The 16,810-nt window shown below is 31.4% G+C and overlaps 1 protein-coding gene across 2 annotated transcripts in view; it reads right to left on the bottom strand.

Annotated features, from left to right (window-relative positions):
- Nucleotides 1–3,106: 3,106 nt before the first annotated feature.
- The window catches only part of LOC129218704 (uncharacterized), a 34,000-nt gene continuing 20,296 nt past the window's right edge, over nucleotides 3,107–16,810 (bottom strand). For both annotated transcript variants that reach the window (XM_054853025.1, XM_054853026.1), the window contains exons 3-5: nucleotides 11,662–11,697; nucleotides 6,995–7,201; nucleotides 3,107–3,572 (exon numbers count right to left, since the gene is read on the bottom strand). In XM_054853025.1, coding sequence (XP_054709000.1) covers nucleotides 3,364–3,572; nucleotides 6,995–7,201; nucleotides 11,662–11,697 — 452 coding nt within the window. In that variant the 3' untranslated portion in view covers nucleotides 3,107–3,363. The remainder of the gene's footprint in view (nucleotides 3,573–6,994; nucleotides 7,202–11,661; nucleotides 11,698–16,810) is intronic.

Here is a 16,810-nt window from a genome sequence, read left to right as displayed (position 1 = left end):
TTCGAATGGCCCCACAAGAAATCAACCACGAAACTAAGGAAGGTGCTGTCTTCCTGCTACTACATTTCTAAAAGTTTAGTCAAGCAAGCTTTTCAAGAAAAGAAATACAAGAAAGAAAATTGCTAGAATTAAAAAAGCGAGTCAAGTAGAAATGGAAAAGTTAAAATATATTCCTGGCAGAAATCAGCTGAAAAGAGTAAGGAAGCAACTACATTATTCGTCATCATATGATTTGGTTATCGTGTATAAAGTGTATTGATCTTGTTCTTCTAAAAAAAGTCCTCTACTTTTTCCAAATTTTAATGGTTAATTTAATGCTCTGTTCTCCTCCAAATCAAAATAATGGCAATGAAGTTGTCGATAACTGAAAAAAATAGGAAGACGCTTTTTCCAAAAAGTGGTGTGTGATGGAGAGAACGCTGGTCATATTTATATTCAGGAGGTCATTTTTTATAAGATCCAGCGGGAATAGTACCAGAAGCACTTTTTATTCATCTCAATGTAATTTGTTCATAATGAAAAATGTAACTTAAACTTAAAAAAATCCTTATTTTAGAGTACTATTCTTTAGACCTAAATACTGCATAAGAGCAAAAGTTTTTTTTTAATAATGTTCGACTTCATTGTTAAAAAGCTAGTAAACTTATTCTTTTTTATAATTTCCATAATTAAAAAAATATATATATATGTATATCGAAAAAGGAATTTTTTGTAGAAAATTATAAGTTTTAGATCGCCTGCGGCATACCGAAATATTTTTTGATTTGAATAAAAAAAATTCTGGAATATGTGGGTCTGTAGGGGCCACTTTTAATCAACTTTAAATTTCGTATTTTCAAAACAAATATTTTTTTGATACCCCCTAACGCTCAGTACGAGTAATTCGTAAATTTGTAACTTCTTAATAGCCACTCCGTGCACTAAGTGAATATACATGCATAAAAAAACGAACCTAACGTTGTAATATAGGAAGAACAAAGTCAGATTTTAAAATGCATCGAGGTATACACCTCCATGCTTCAAACTGATTTTTCGTCACATTTCATGCAAATTGGCCGACATTTTCACAATCTTGGTAAATCAAGTTCTGAAAACCACATGCATGAAGGATTTTGAAACTACTAGCATAAGTTTCTAGAATAACTAAATATATACTTAATATAAAGCATTAGCATTTAAATTTACGAGTACTAAACCTGAATAGAATCATGTACCAAGTGACTCAGATGTTATAATGTACAGGCAGTAGTACAGAAACTGCTAATGAATTTCAACTCAATGCCTACAACTTTAAGCTATTTAAAAATTAAGCCAACAGAAATATTTAAAAAATATATTATGTTAGTTCGGAAAGATAATAAATAAATAAATAGAATTTTTATCATCATTTAACAGAAAATATAGCTTTGATAACTTCAATAGAACTAGATCTAAGTAGAAAAATGCTGCATTGGAGAGAGTGAAAATTAATTTCTTTGGATTTGTTGCTTGAAAATTTTACTTGTTTCTGAAATTCCAGGATTCCTTTTGCAAGATGTGAAATTTGGAGGGAAAAAAACATACATTATGACGCGAAATGTTCTAGGAACGTTCCGAAAGTAAATTTCCTCATGCTTTTTTACAAGGAGCATTTGTTACATACAAAATCATAGAAATAGCATAACAAATTACAAAATCACATAATTTAATTCAAATTCGTTCTGTTATTGTTACGCATGTTTGTAATCATAGTTCCTTGTGGCAAAAACAGGAAGATTCTTACTTTACTTTTGAACGTTCTTCGTCTGTTCATTATTTAGGTTCAGAACGTTGACATTGATGCTTTAGATGAACGTTCACTTTTCATGATTTTCAAGAAGGTTCTTATGTCTGGTAATTACTATTTTTAATTCAGATGAATTTTGTGATAAAACTTCTATTCATAATACTGAGCTATATAACTAACCGAAATGCTATCTACCGCAAGATACATATTGAAATCGGAGTCTAGTGGAACAATAATTTGGTTTGTTTGGGTTAACTAATTTCAGATTCAAATTATCACCATCGAGCATGAACCAATGAAGTGAAAGTAATATTCAATTATTCATTATATTGAAACTAATTATGGTAAAGTCATGAACTTTATATGGTTGAGCGCATGACATTATGTTTCCATTTCTCAAGTAAGATCTTTTGCATGATTTAATTAAGAATATTTGTTGTTCTGTAGAACTTGTTTCAAGCTTACTCTTTAAGCAGTAAATGAAATTAATAAAAACGTTAGAGAGAGAAAGCTGTTTTCTTGATTTCATATTGTTTTACAGAGGGTGGTCAAATTATTATACTGAAAGAAACTTTCTGTATTTTTATTGTTTTTTATTTTTATTTCGTAATTTTACTATTTGGACACATTTTACAGTTTTTTTTGAAAGTTTAAAGTTCAGGTCATGGTTATGTTTATGGTTATTTTAAAGGTTAAAGTTTAAAGTGTGGCAACACTTCACTTTTTTTCTTTTTTTTAATGTTTTGAATGTGATAGACGTCAATGCCAGTGTCCGTTAAAATTTCAAATAACAAGTTTCTTCTTAAGAGTGTGATTTTTGGAAAAAACAAATGATTTTATATGCAATACTAGGTAACTCAAGTAGCCATACCATATCAAGCATTGAAAGCATGCCCCGCCACATCCCGTGATAGCAGCAAAAGGCGGAGTTTACTAAATATTAAATAATTATTTTTTACATATTTATAGAATCGATCCGAAGGTACTTTATGTTTAATATGTTTAATTCATATTTTAAAACAACTTTAAAATGTGTTCAAGTATAAAACTATGTAACAACAATAAAAAAATACAGAACATTTTGCTTCAGTATAATTATTTGGTCAGCCTATGTAATTTACGCGTACAAGAGGGCGTCTGAGTTTAAAATGAAAAGTTAATAAGGATAGATAAAATCTTGGAATTCACTGCTGAAAGCGTAATTTCTTTCCTGCCTATTATTCAATTTAGGATGACAAAACGAAGGACAGATAGAATTTCAGTTAATTAAAAAGTTCAATGATTCACGAAGATATTCTTTTGAAAAATATTTCTTGTAGTTTGTCATTTTTAGTAGGTTGATATTTTATTACAAAAAGGTTCACATTGAAGCTTAAGATGAGCTTTCTTGAGAGAAAGTTACACAGGTCAGTCAGCGATTCACAAATTTAGGTTTTAGGAAACTGTCCCTTGTAAATTGTAGTTTTCAGTGACTTTTAGAGTGTCTTGACATTTTGTTAAAAAAATGTTCACATTGATCCTGAAGATGAGCTTTCTTCTTTTTCACGAATGCTAAGATCTTTCAATGCGAAAAACACCATACAAAATATAGGTTTCAGTCACCTGTTTCCGGTGTAAAATGTAACAAGTATTGAAAAGAAAAGAAGAAAATGAAGCAACATAAGAACGCTATGTGTGAATACTAAAAGGGTCGTGCTGCAAAAATCAGCAGTCCTCGGCGCAGTGCTATTGAAATCATCAGTCTTTGTCAAATTCCGCAGGCACTTATTGTCCTCCTCTGATGAGTGTACAAATAAAACAGTTGAACCTATGGAAAATAAATACTAATAAGTAAACTGAAATTGAAAAAGGAACACAACAAACAAGCTTGTTTTAAAAAAAATGTATACTGTGGATTTTTGCCTTTCTAATTAGTAAAGAGCATTTCTGGAAAATATTACTCGTACTGCAGTTTTATGAGCTATGAATTTCTATCTAGAGTCAGGCCGCGCCGTCTCTATGTTCAAGGTCGTGCAAGGCACGACGGCGCCAGAGTCAAAAGGCGCCGAGCTCTACCGATCAAAATGCTTCAAATGAAGGGAAAATAAACCCTAACCAAAATACCAAAAAGTAAAATGGAATTCGTTATTATATCTAATGCATGTAGCGTATTACATTTGTCTACAAAACCTAACCCCAGGAGTTAACTACAATTTGCTTGAACGCCACTGCATGAAGGCGCTCAAAAGACACTTGCACGGCGGCGCCGATCAGGCTTGGCGCGGCCCTGTCTAGAGTCTCCCTATTTTATATCGAAGTGTTTTACTGCAAGCATTCTCTTTTTATTTTTGATACAATAATGAGGGGATACAGTGGCAAATTACCCTGTCACAAATGTCGCAATCGCCGGGGGGGGGGGATGCCCCAAAGGCGAACCAAAACGGTATGTGAAAAATATTTTATGTGGATCCACTTTTTTTTTTCAAACAATGATTTTCTTGCTAGGGTTTTAAAAAATCCTTATTTTGCGAGGGGATGGGGTAATGCTTTTTGTGATTTCTTGATAAGGTGTTGCAATGTTGCAATTTCACTATATGAACTTCGTGCAATTCAAATACATTTCAGGGTAGATAAAAAATAAAAAATTCTCATCCTGCACCTTCTATTTCGACATCACTTACAGCTACCAAGATATGTTCTGTACTGATCAACGCCAGCAAACGAAAACAGTTGTGCCAGAGTCGTTAAACTCAGCTGATTAGTGTCTAAGGTGTTGCCATAAAGTTTTAACTAAATATCCCTCTACCAAGAGGTTTTACGAATGGATTCAACCTACAATTTGACCGAGGCTGGTTTATAAAACGTTACACTGTAAAAAAAAAAAAAAATACGGAAACGTTACTGAGTATATCGGGCAGCTGCAGTTCTTGAAATTTTCAAAAACATTTCTGAGTATTTCGGAATCCTCGTTCTGTAATTTTGAGAAACGTTTCTGAATATTTCGAAATTCTTTTACCTTAATTTTCAGAAACTTTTCTGAGTATTTCAGAATCCACTTACTGTAATTTCCAGAAATGTTTCCGAGTATTTGGAAATTCTCTTTCTGTAATTTTCAAAAACGTTTCTGAATATATTGTGCAGCTACGGTTCATGAAATTTACAAAAACGTTACCAAGTATATTACAAAATTCTTTTTGTAATTTACGAAAACATTTTTGAATGTTTCGGAATCCTTTTTCTGGGATTTTATTTTACATCTTGATTATAATTTGTGTACTGTGATAATTTTAATTGGTTGTTCCACGTGTAACAGCAACATGCTATTACACTTACAATTAAAAAATAATTTGTTTTTCGTTTTTTTTTTTTTTTTTTTTTTTTTCTTTTTCTTGTTTTGCATTTTGCACCTTTCACCATCCTGTTCGATTTTAAGTTGCAAATGTCAAACCGGATATCATGGTTAATACTGAAAGAACCAATTGAAGTTAATATAGTTAACATTACCAGTTAAGTTTTATTCAATAAGTCTTCATATAATTCGAGGAATCAGTAGGTATTGAAATTCTAATTAACAGTATAACACATGCCAATTTTCAATTAATTGAAATTAAATTTGAATACAAGCGTTACAAGGAAAATACGAAGAAAACTTACATATCAGCACTATTTTGTAGCTACAAACATATCTTGAAAACCATTTAATCCTAGATTGTTAAATCCTTCGAACCTAGAGAGTTAATTACGTGAAATAAAAGTTAAAAAATTATCAACCTTAAGTTTAATTTAAGGGTATAATTTCACTTAACTGAAAATCAGGTTCCTTGTAATAAAAATGTGTAATTGATGCATGGGACATGACTAATATTTTTGTTTAATTTATATAAACAAGTATTAAAAAAGGTACACTGCAACTAAAATAAGTCGTACTAATGAAGCTCTGAAGAGATAAATAATATTTCATGTCAAAAAGTAAGCAAAAAATAAATCGTAAATCGGATATTTTAATATTGTGCAAAAAATTATTTCTTTGATAAAGACCTCCAGTTTCTTTTGCTTTTGGTGAAATTTGAGGATCGTAAGACGAAAAAATTAAGACAATTTTATATATATATATATATATATATATATATATATATATATATATATATTTGTTACAGAAGTTCATGCAAATTAAACTAATTTAAAACGTTTCGCCAATGCAAATATTTAAAGAGATGAAAGAGATGTATCAGCTTTTAGAAAATACTGAAGCATGATACATGAAGATGTTTTTACTTTCTTTATACAATCTAATTACACTGTTTACAGGAGAATGAAAACACTCAACCTTAAAGATGAACTATCAAATTGACAAATTTTCTTATTATAGCATTCATTTCATAATTTTTAATACATAAATGATAAACCAAAATTTAAAAAAAATGCTAAGGGTAAGCCGCGATTAGCACATAAAAACAAAATACACAATAACACTTATTTTGGATTTATTATGTTCTTCAATTCAGAAACTTAAGAGAATAAAACTGGACACACTTGTACTTAAAATATGTGATCTATATAATGTGAAATATTTTCAAATCGTAACAGTTCATAACGAATAAATGATACAGAGAAAAATATTTTCTCAACGAGATTCATCTGATCTTAATCACTTTAAAATAAAAGAGTTGCAAAACGACTTACTTATTCGTAGATGGTGTCCTTTTGCAGGCTTTGAACTCCAAAAAGGTCATTCTTATGACAGAATAAAATTCTGCCTATAAAAATTACCCATTTGGGAAAAAGAAGAAAAATATCCAAAACAAGAGTAAATTACCTGCACAAGTTATGTGACGCAACGAACTTATATGGCGTCCGTTCAACAGTTACTATTTGGTTTTAATTTCAGCTTATATTTCTTCCGCGAGCATGCGTCAAAAAGTCGCACTTCGTACTTAAAAATAAGTGAAAAACCTTTATATAGCTTCAGCTTCAATCTCATAACGATAAATTAGCAAAAAAATATGATTTTAAAATTACAAGAACGGAAACCTGCTGTAGACGCGAGTTTTCTGACTATGCAAAAAAGCCTTTCGTTCTAAAAGGAAACGTTTCTGAATTTTTTAAACAGTGTAGGAACTATTCAACGTTTAAAACTTTCATTTTCAAAGCGTACTTAAGTACCCATCATTATAACAATTGCAAATTTCCAGAGTAAAATTGCCTCTGAATAATATCTATTTTTTTTAAATATAGACAAAATTCACTTACCTGCAACGACTAGTATATACATGATGGTAACAGAAATGCACAAAGTAATTTTCATAGAACCATTGACTTTTGGTTCTCCCGATGAAGTACATATACAAAATGTCAAAAGCAACAACAGGATGAGTATGCAAAAGAAAATTGATCCAGCAATGACTAGATATTGAGCAATAGCTGGAACAACTTCACAGTAGTCCCAACAAGCGGCACCTAAGAGCAAGTAGATGTAAGACCAATACATTTTTACTGTATAGTAAAGATTTAGTTGTCCCATTTTTGACTAACTAAGTTTTGAGTTATTTGAAATAGTTTTCGTTACATAGTACTATTTTGAATTTAAATTTAGCAAAACAATGTACAAAACTTTTTGTATTCATAGAGCGCTTGAATGTGCAAAAAGAGATTAACATTATAAGTGGTCATATTTAAAACACAAATTTTTATGCAGAACTGGATTAACATTACTCTACTCATTTGATATTTTGTCAATAATATTAGATTTTTTTTTTCTTTTTTTGCAAACATTTCCATCCTTTATTTACTCTTTTATTCTATCTTTAAACTGGGTTCAACCCATATCTTCTGAATTTTTGACTGCCTGATTAAGATCTTCTCTTATTTGCTTTCACAACCCATATTGTCTCAAAATGTTTTATGTTCAGCATATCTGAACCTCGTCTATAAATGCCCTTTTAGCAGTTATATATCCATATCCGGTGGAAGAAATAGCGCGACTCAGTGACATAGTCGAAGAAAATTATGCCACCTTTACAAAAATAAAAAAAAGTCTCCATCACTAAAAATTATTTTCAAATAAAAAAAGAACCGACTTCAAAAAACAAAGAGGAACTAAAAAGTATAAACTAACCGGTCATACTTATATATGCTCTCCTACCCAAACGTATAATCAAATTTATTTTACAATTCCACTAAAACTGAACATTCAATTGTAAAATAAACACTGATTTTAATTACTAAACCATGAATTATTTTAATACCTAACTAATTATATGCGATCTCTTAATTTTGAATAACCTTTTGAAGTCAGGGCCTCCTATAAAAAACTACCTAACGTAACTGACAACCCACCTGAGTTGAATACAAATTTAACTAAACGCGAAATTAGCCTTTAAATCTAAATCTACTCAGTTACGTTAGGAGGCCCCGACTTCAAAAGGTTATTCAAAATTAAGAGATCGCTTATAATTAGTTAGGTATTAAAATAATTCATGGTATAGTAATTAAAATCAGTGTTTATTTTACAATTGAATGTTCAGTTTTAGTGGAATTGTAAAATAAATTTGATTATACGTTTGGGTAGGAAAGCGTGTATAAGTACGACCGGTTATTTTATACTTTTTAGTTCCTCTTTGTTTTTTGAAGTTGGTTGTTTTTTTATTTGAAAATAATTTATTTTTTGCTTTTTAGTGGTGTAAATATAAAATAAGTACGTAGGGTAGAGTATGTGGTGCACTCCTTACGTACATCTCGAGTGAGAAAGTCAGAATTTTCTAAATTGGTCTATGCGCGTTTGAGTTTACGGAAACATATATAAAAAGATTCGACGAATTGAGAACGTCTTTTTTGAAGTTAATTAAAGAAAAAATCTTAATACGCATAACATTTTATACGATTGGCACTAAAAACTGATCTTTGTTCCTCTCCAGGATTTATTTGTGCGCTAATTTAATTAGAACTATTTAAATGTCAATGGTTTTTCTAATTATTTTATATCTCACAATATTGCGTGTCACGTAACTCGTAAAAAAGTCACACTTCTTATTACTTGGCCCCATTATAGATCAACACCACACTAGAAACAGAGTATCTACTGTGATGTTGTATATATGAAGATCAAAATACTACTAGGGCAATGATATAAATGAATTTCCTGTTTGTTTCAAAGGAGTCTTTATTCACAATTTGCGATATGACTACAAATGATTAATACAGGGGAAATATTTGGGGGGAACTTCCCTAAAGCAAGAGCCTCCCTAAAAAGGAAAAGTACCCCTCTAAATATCGCCACCCCCCACTTAAGGGGGCACCCCTAATTAATATTAATGTTTTATGGTACTTTCTTTAACACAGAGTAAAGAAAGTACCTTTGTTTTATGGTATTTTCTTTAGCAATGGATTTTATATTTAATCGTTTGATATTGAAATTAAATGAAGTTTATTGTTTTTTGCCCATAACTTTTTTCGAAAGAACAAATATGGTGATGCAAAATGAATTTACAAACAACAAAGCGCGAGTATGAAATTTGAAAAGTTCCCTCAATTTCTCCAGGATCCCTTATACCCGGACTTGAAGACCATTAGACGACCGGGAGAAGTATACCGTTTCAAACACAAAAAGAATTTTCGTAATCGGTCCAGGCGTCTTCTAGTAATCGGGGAGCATAGTACATAAAAAACTCCAACGAAATCGGTTAATTAGTATAGCCATAACTGTAAATTAAACTGACGCCATCATGAAATATTAAATCTAAAATACTTATCAAACTTCAGAATTCGGATACCAGTTACGATATATTTATTAAGGAATATAATTTGAATCGTCTTTCGATTTGTCTTCAATTCTCCTTGAGTTGAACACTAAATATATTTCAAAACTGAAATATTAAAAAAAAAAAACTTTAATGACTAAATAAAGTTATTAATTAGCAAAAAGAAGTTTATATTAAATTAATTAATTCAACTATTTTCGTAGCAAAATACATTTAATTTACTGATTTACTATATGAGTAATAAATCCATTAGTAAGCCTAGAATTAAAATTAACAGTCAGGCGGTCGCCGTGAAAATCAAACATCCCGATGCGTGAGGATCAAATCTTGTTCAAGTCAAGATCCTTCGTTGAAAAAATGCTCTGTTCACGGCAAAACCACGTGACCTCCTGTGACGTATCACGGAGCTGACGAAAGCTGGTCTACGTAGATACAACGTGTGAAATTTAAAGTTTCTTAGATTTCTCCGAGACCCCTCATCAGATCCAGACAAAATTTACATGGGACCATCTGGAAAGCATACTCTTCCAAACAAAAAAAGAATTTTTAAAATCGGCCCAGTAATGTTGGAATAATCCGAAAACATACATAAAAAGCCGCAATACGAAATCATAACCTCCTTTTAAAGTCGGTTAAAAACAGTCTAATTCAAATAACAAATCGCCGCTACAGATTTTACTGAAGCACCAAGTTTCTGTAAAAGGTTTTACTTGTGTAGAACCTCCCTTAAGGGACACCTCCGAATAAGGGACACCTCTGTTTAAAGGACATTCTTTCAGGTCCCAGTCCCTTTGAATATTGACCTCCATGTATTTGCCTCTAAGGGGCTCTATTTAAGGGACAGTCACAGAGGAAAAAATTTATGTATTAGTGCATAAGAAATATTGAATTCACTGAAATTCAAGTTTCTCTTTTCCTGTAAAATTAATTAAGGAAAGTTTATCATTAACATATATTTAGGAAACAAGTATGTCTTGTAAAAGTCTTCCTGAAATTTATGTGCATGATTTACCCTCTAAGAAATTTATGCTCAGAGCCAACGGAGAGGCACAGCAATTAACAAGCTTCGTATGTAAAAATTGAAATCTGAACACATATTGAAATTCACATTGTCTTGCATTGTAAATTACGTGACATGAAGCAAATCCTGTAATGAATTGCTTCAAAATAATTTCTTTATGCTACAAAACTTTGTCATTATCAAATTCTTGACTAGATGTTAACTAATGAAATAATATAAACATAGAAATTTCAATTAGTGCAAATTTTATTTAGTATATATCTGAAACATTTTCAGTTTTGAACCTAAAATGTTAATAGTTTACGTTTATTAAAAAATTATATTGAATTAACGCACTGCATTCAACAACTAAAGTGCCTCCTAAGAAGGGACACCTCTATTTAAAGGGGAAAATGTCCAGTCTCATAAGTGTCCCTTATTGAGAGGTACTTCCCTTAATACCCCGTTCCCGAATATGTTGACAGGGACATCTTCAGCTATTGGAATATGTTAAAATGAATACCTAAACTTATTGTTTTATTATTATTTTCAAAGATTTAATTGAACATTTGTGTCCTTACACAATTAAGAAACAAAGCATTTAGTAAAACAGTACAAGAATCCACTTTTCAACACAGGAATCATTTTCTCTGAACCGAATTTCCCTACTTGTCTTTCCACAAATTACGCTACAAGGCACCGACATTACTCTACTACAGCTTAACAGTTGATTTAACTCTTATTATTTGTTTATAAATGTCTTCATTGTTTATGTTTTTTTTCCGTTCTCATTAAATTCGAGAAGAATGTATTCGAAGGCTCTCCTACGACTCTAACTATCTTAAAGTTGTAGATGTAGTGTATTTACATGTGTTTTGCTATACGTAATTCTACTCCAGCTATTTTTAGCAACACCAGAAGAAAATTTAAAGCGTCCTTACTTAAAATCGATTATAGTTGATTATGATCAGCACGTTAATGTAAACCTTACTAGTAACTGTTCAAAGGATTTAATCTTACTAAAAAGTAATGAAATCATGCTAATGAGAACTAAAAATTTGATCAAATAGCCAGTTTGATTCTGCATTTTCGCATGCAAATTGATTTAAAACTTTTATTTATGAAACTATGTAATAACTGATTCTAGTTCAGTTACTTACCCATGCTAATCATTGCAAGGGATGACAAAAGAATACCTGCGATAAAAAAGGACAGAAAGTTAGAATAGCTTTGTTGATAATATCTAAAAGAAAAGAATATATGCAATGAACTCACGCAATGACAATTTTGTCAATATAAACCGCAAATTTTCATAATCCTGTTAAAGCATTTATTTATTTATTTATTTATTTATTTATTTATTGCCCTTATATTACTTAAACAGCTCTTCAAGCTTCTCTCTTTCTTCTGTCATTTTCAGCTTGATTATTTTTTCCAAGGAAGAGCACCTTATTTTAGAGTTTCAGCTATTCTGATTTATTTCAACTCGTTTTTCAACGTTTATCAACCGTTATGCCTAAGTTTACCTCATACACTTATAGTTAAAATAGGTAGCAAAACGATTAGTTTTTTTAACCCCAATTTTCAGTTTCATTCAAAAGTGATTTAAATAATCCTTAATGCCTCTGCCTTTTAAAAAGACAGCAACTAGTTAACTATTATACTTTTTCAAGTATATAAAGTATGTTCTTTGATAGGGAAGTAAAAGTTTGAATTCCTGCAAACAGAACTGTTTCATTAGTTGACCATCTAAATTTTCCACACAATGTTTTACAGTGCTGTAATATAGTATGAATGCAAGGTTACCATTCTAACTTCATTAGCTAGCGATGATATTTAACCCTTCTCTCTACTACAGTTCTTCACTGAGTCCTTCTAAGGTCAAATGTGTGGGTATTAATATTTTGCATATGATTTTGAAACATTGCTGTGGAATAATTATAAATTAGTACAATGAATCACATAGGCATTACCATTTAATTTTTAAAACTCTCTGAAGAAATATTTGTTATCCCTTTTCAACACGTGCACATCTTTAGCAATTCTAAATATGATCCGACTCTTATTGCCACCTAGCGGAAACGTAGTAGGAAATGTTGGGCAAAGTGAAATAGCGAGGCAAAGTGAAAAGGTGAAATAATTACTCTGTGTTTAGCGCCGCCTATACCTGGTAATATTTTAACAATGTAGTTAGTTGCATTCGTGTTATCAAATTCAAATTTTATTTTCTATATTTGCAATATGATTTTTAGTTTTTGTATTATATAGAGTATAATGTACATAATTTCAGGATGGTGTAATGCTGTTTTCATAATTTTTCTTTATGTTTTAGGGATGAGTTATTTGGACAAATAACACAATTTTGAACAGTTTAAAATTTTAGAAAGATTTTCCGATTGTTTATGATAATCTGACATAAAAAAATGTTTCGTTGTTTCTGTATAAATAAAGCTAAAAAATGATCAGTAATTTTCATTTTAATTAAATATTTTAACTCAGAAAATAATTTGAACATTTTTTTAAAGCGAAAAATGTTTTTGTTGTTCTTCATTAGAATATAATTACAGTAGTCTTGCAATACTTTAGAGCCCATTTATAGATAAAAAATACGCCGCAGTTAACTAATTCAATGATTTAGTGCTCTCTTTCAAAATGAGTTAACTGGATAAATAACACAATTTCGAACAGCTGTATCTTTTTTTACAAACCAAATACACAAAACAATACATATAACGTGAATAGTACTAGAATGGAATATTCAATAGGCTGAAAAATTTTATTTTTAATTTCATCCCCTTTTGGTTTACAGGGGTCTAAAAATGCCATTTTTCTCAATTTTCTGATCTTTGAGATCTGATGTATTTGATTTCTTTTGATGTGCTTTCTGGAGATGATTTTATACCAGTTTCCTCTACTTTCATGAAAATATTATAATCGCGCGTCTTTTATTTATATGAGAAACGAGTTTTTTTCCCTTTGGAAAGGGCCTATTCTCTTAGAAATCCATTCAAATTCGTGGTCTTTTTAAAAGGTATTTTGGTTCAGTTTGAACCTTACTACACTCAAGCAGATTCATAATTCTCAAATGAAAAGGGAAGATGAGATGTTTCAATAAAAGTGCCCTGCTCAAGTAGACAAATAGAAAATGAGAAATAACAACGTGTGTTGACACGCGTTTCGGCGCTACAAGAAATGCCTTTTTCATCGCAAAAGAAATGAGTTTATAGATGAAAAGACATTCGAGCAAATAGCATATGCCTTTTGTCGGATACATTTTCATTCATATGCTGATTTCTTTTGATTTGAAAAAAGCACTCCTTGTTACGCCGAAACACGTGTCTGCAGTAATCTGCAATTCGTGCTATTTGACGTTGTTATTTCTTATTTTACTTTTCATTCACAAGGATATTTATTTAACTTAAATAAATAGTTTATGTTGCATACTGAGTAGTTTATGGACTTAATTTTCAATTTGGTTAAAAGTTTAGATTGTCTTTTGTTACCATTTTAGTTAGTTTATGAAAACTTATTATAATATTGAAACAAATGATAGTAATTAATACTTAAAAGTGAGTAATTGGCATTTTTTCACCAGCACCAAAAAACACTCTTTGATCAAAGTTTAGAGTCAAATTATGTAAAAGTTGAACAAGTAGCCATAGGTCTGTTAACTGATTGTGTTTCTATGATAAGAAAGGCTTCTTCTCCAGGTAGTTTCATATCTGCTGACTCTTGGCGCAAGCAATTAATGACCTTGAAAGTCATGCAATTTTGTGATTTCTGCATTTTCAGAGTCAAATAATTCGGTGCGCCAAATGTCAGCCACACAAATCTTTCTCTTTTTGGATGCTACTCAATGGTATGTATTTACTGAAATATGTACTACTGTTAGCGCAAGAAGATTTCGACGGTCAAAGTTGCAGAAAATAACTATTTTTCGTACAATTTTGAGTGACCTCTGACCTTGTTGTAAGGTTGTGTACAGCAGAGATTCAGACAGCTGAACATAAACAAATACGTTTAATACCAAACATGGGGACACACATACAGCAAGACATATAGAAAAGTAGTGAAGCCCGATAAACAAGACTGCAGCTCTTTAAACAGAATAGAGGGCAGATTTTCAGTATCCAATGATGTTTCTTAAATAGCAATAAGCTTTCTCCTAAGTCCGATGGTGAATTAAAGAAGAGATTTCGCGAACTCCATGGAAAGCTGCAAATGTCTCTTCCAATAAGTTATATACACAGTTCTTTCCTTTAAACCAATGGAGAAAGCGATTACATTCAACACCCGCCCTTAATCGCTTATTACTAAACAACACAATGACATAAGTTCATGCAATTTAAATTTAGGAAGAGCCTTAGTAAACATATCAGCAATTTGTTTATCAGTAGAAACATATTCAATATATATATTTTCAACATTTAAAATATTTCTAATAAACTTTAACTTAACATCAATATGTTTCAATCTACCAGAACTATTTTCATTAGTTATACATTTGATTGCAGACTGATTATCTTCATATATGACAATGTTATTTACAGTAAGAAATTCACATGCAATATTTTTATAATACACTAGATCTAACAAAGACTTACCAACTGCAAGTACCTCAGCTTCAGTAGAAGAAACAGCTATTGAACTTTGTTTCTTCACGCTCCATAAAATTGGACACTTTTTATAAAAAATAACGTAACCTGAAACTGATTTGCGATCACGCGGATCTGATGCCCAATCTGAATCAACATACATAGATAAATCAACATTAGAGTAACAACACTTACTATACGCAATTTTATAATCCGATGTACCTTTTAAATAGCGTAAAATTCTTTTAAGTCCGTTCCAAGCCGATTCTGTTGGATTCTCCTGCAATTGACTGAGACAGTTCACAGCGAACAGTATATCGGGTCGTGTTGTCATCGCAAGATACAATAAAGATCCAACTAGTTCACGGTAAGGTCCTTTGAAGATAGTTCCTTCCTGAAAGTCAGCTGGGGTTGACTTTGCTTCTAAAGGTGTTGCACTCGGCTTGCACTCACTCATGTTAAATCTCTTCAATAGTCTAAGAATATACTCCTTTTGATCTAGCACTAGTTTAGTAGAAGTAAATTCCATACGAATTCCTAAAAACTCAGAAGCTGGTTCGAGTTTGGACATCTGAAATTCATTTTGAAGAAGTTTAATCACAATCATTATTTCTGAAACATCTGATCCAGCGATAAGAATATCATCAACATATAAACAAATTGTTATTTTTCTTCCATTCACAATTCTGATGAAAATACACGGTTCCGAGTTTAACTGCTTAAAATTAATTTTTAACATAAATTGCGAAAATCTGAAGAACCATTGTCTAGGAGCTTGTTTTAATCCGTATAAACTTTTATTTAATTTGCATACTCTGCCAGATGAATCGTTGAATCCTTGCGGTTGTTCCATAAAAACAATTTCTTGCAACTCACCATTCAGAAAAGCTGTTTTCACATCCATTACATAAGCCTTTAAATTCTCTTGAAGAATCGAAACAAGAACTAATCGTAAACAAGGCATTCCAATGACTGGCGAATAAGTTTGTACGTATTCCTTCTGCTGGTCTCCCCTTGCGGCTTTGAGAGTTCCGTCTCTTTTCTTCCTTAACACCCACTTACACTTTATGGGGGTCACGTTATCAGGGAGATCTACCAGTTCCCAAGTTTTGTTTATCTGGATGGAGCGCAATTCTTCCCCCATCGCGACTTTCCACTGGGCTTGTTGTTCTTCCGGTAGTTTTGAGATGTCATAAAAGGTCAACGTCTCTTCTGACGTGTACATTGCTTCATATCGTTCTGTTTTTTTTACTTTTTCTTTCTGATCGTCGGGGTGCAGCTGTGGGCGTTTTGGTTTCGTTTTCTCCTAACTCTTTATTTACATTTCTGTAGTGTTTTTCCTCGTCTTTTTCTTCTCTTTTCGGGAGCTCGTCTGGTGAATTACTTCTATCTTTCACATATACTTTATTTTCATTGAAGCGAACATTACGCGACACAATAACTTTGTGCGTATCAGGATCCATTAATTGATATCCCATGCTAGAATATCCAATGAAGATCATTCGTTTAGATTTCGGATCTAATTTTTGTCTGCGCGTATCAGGAATTTTGGCATAAGCATCACAACCAAATAATTTAATTTGATTTAAATCCGGTTTCTGGGAATATTTTAGTTCATGACATTTCATTTATGCTTGAACTAGGGATTCTGTTATGACTATATGCTGCAACTTGAATAGCATATCCCCAACAGTTCTTAGGTAAATTTGCATCA

The sequence above is a fragment of the Uloborus diversus genome, chromosome 3 (assembly GCF_026930045.1).
Source record: "Uloborus diversus isolate 005 chromosome 3, Udiv.v.3.1, whole genome shotgun sequence".
In the NCBI taxonomy this organism is placed as follows: Eukaryota; Metazoa; Arthropoda; class Arachnida; order Araneae; family Uloboridae; genus Uloborus; species Uloborus diversus.
Note: the sequence above shows the minus strand (reverse complement) of the source record. Positions and strands in the feature narration are given on the sequence as shown.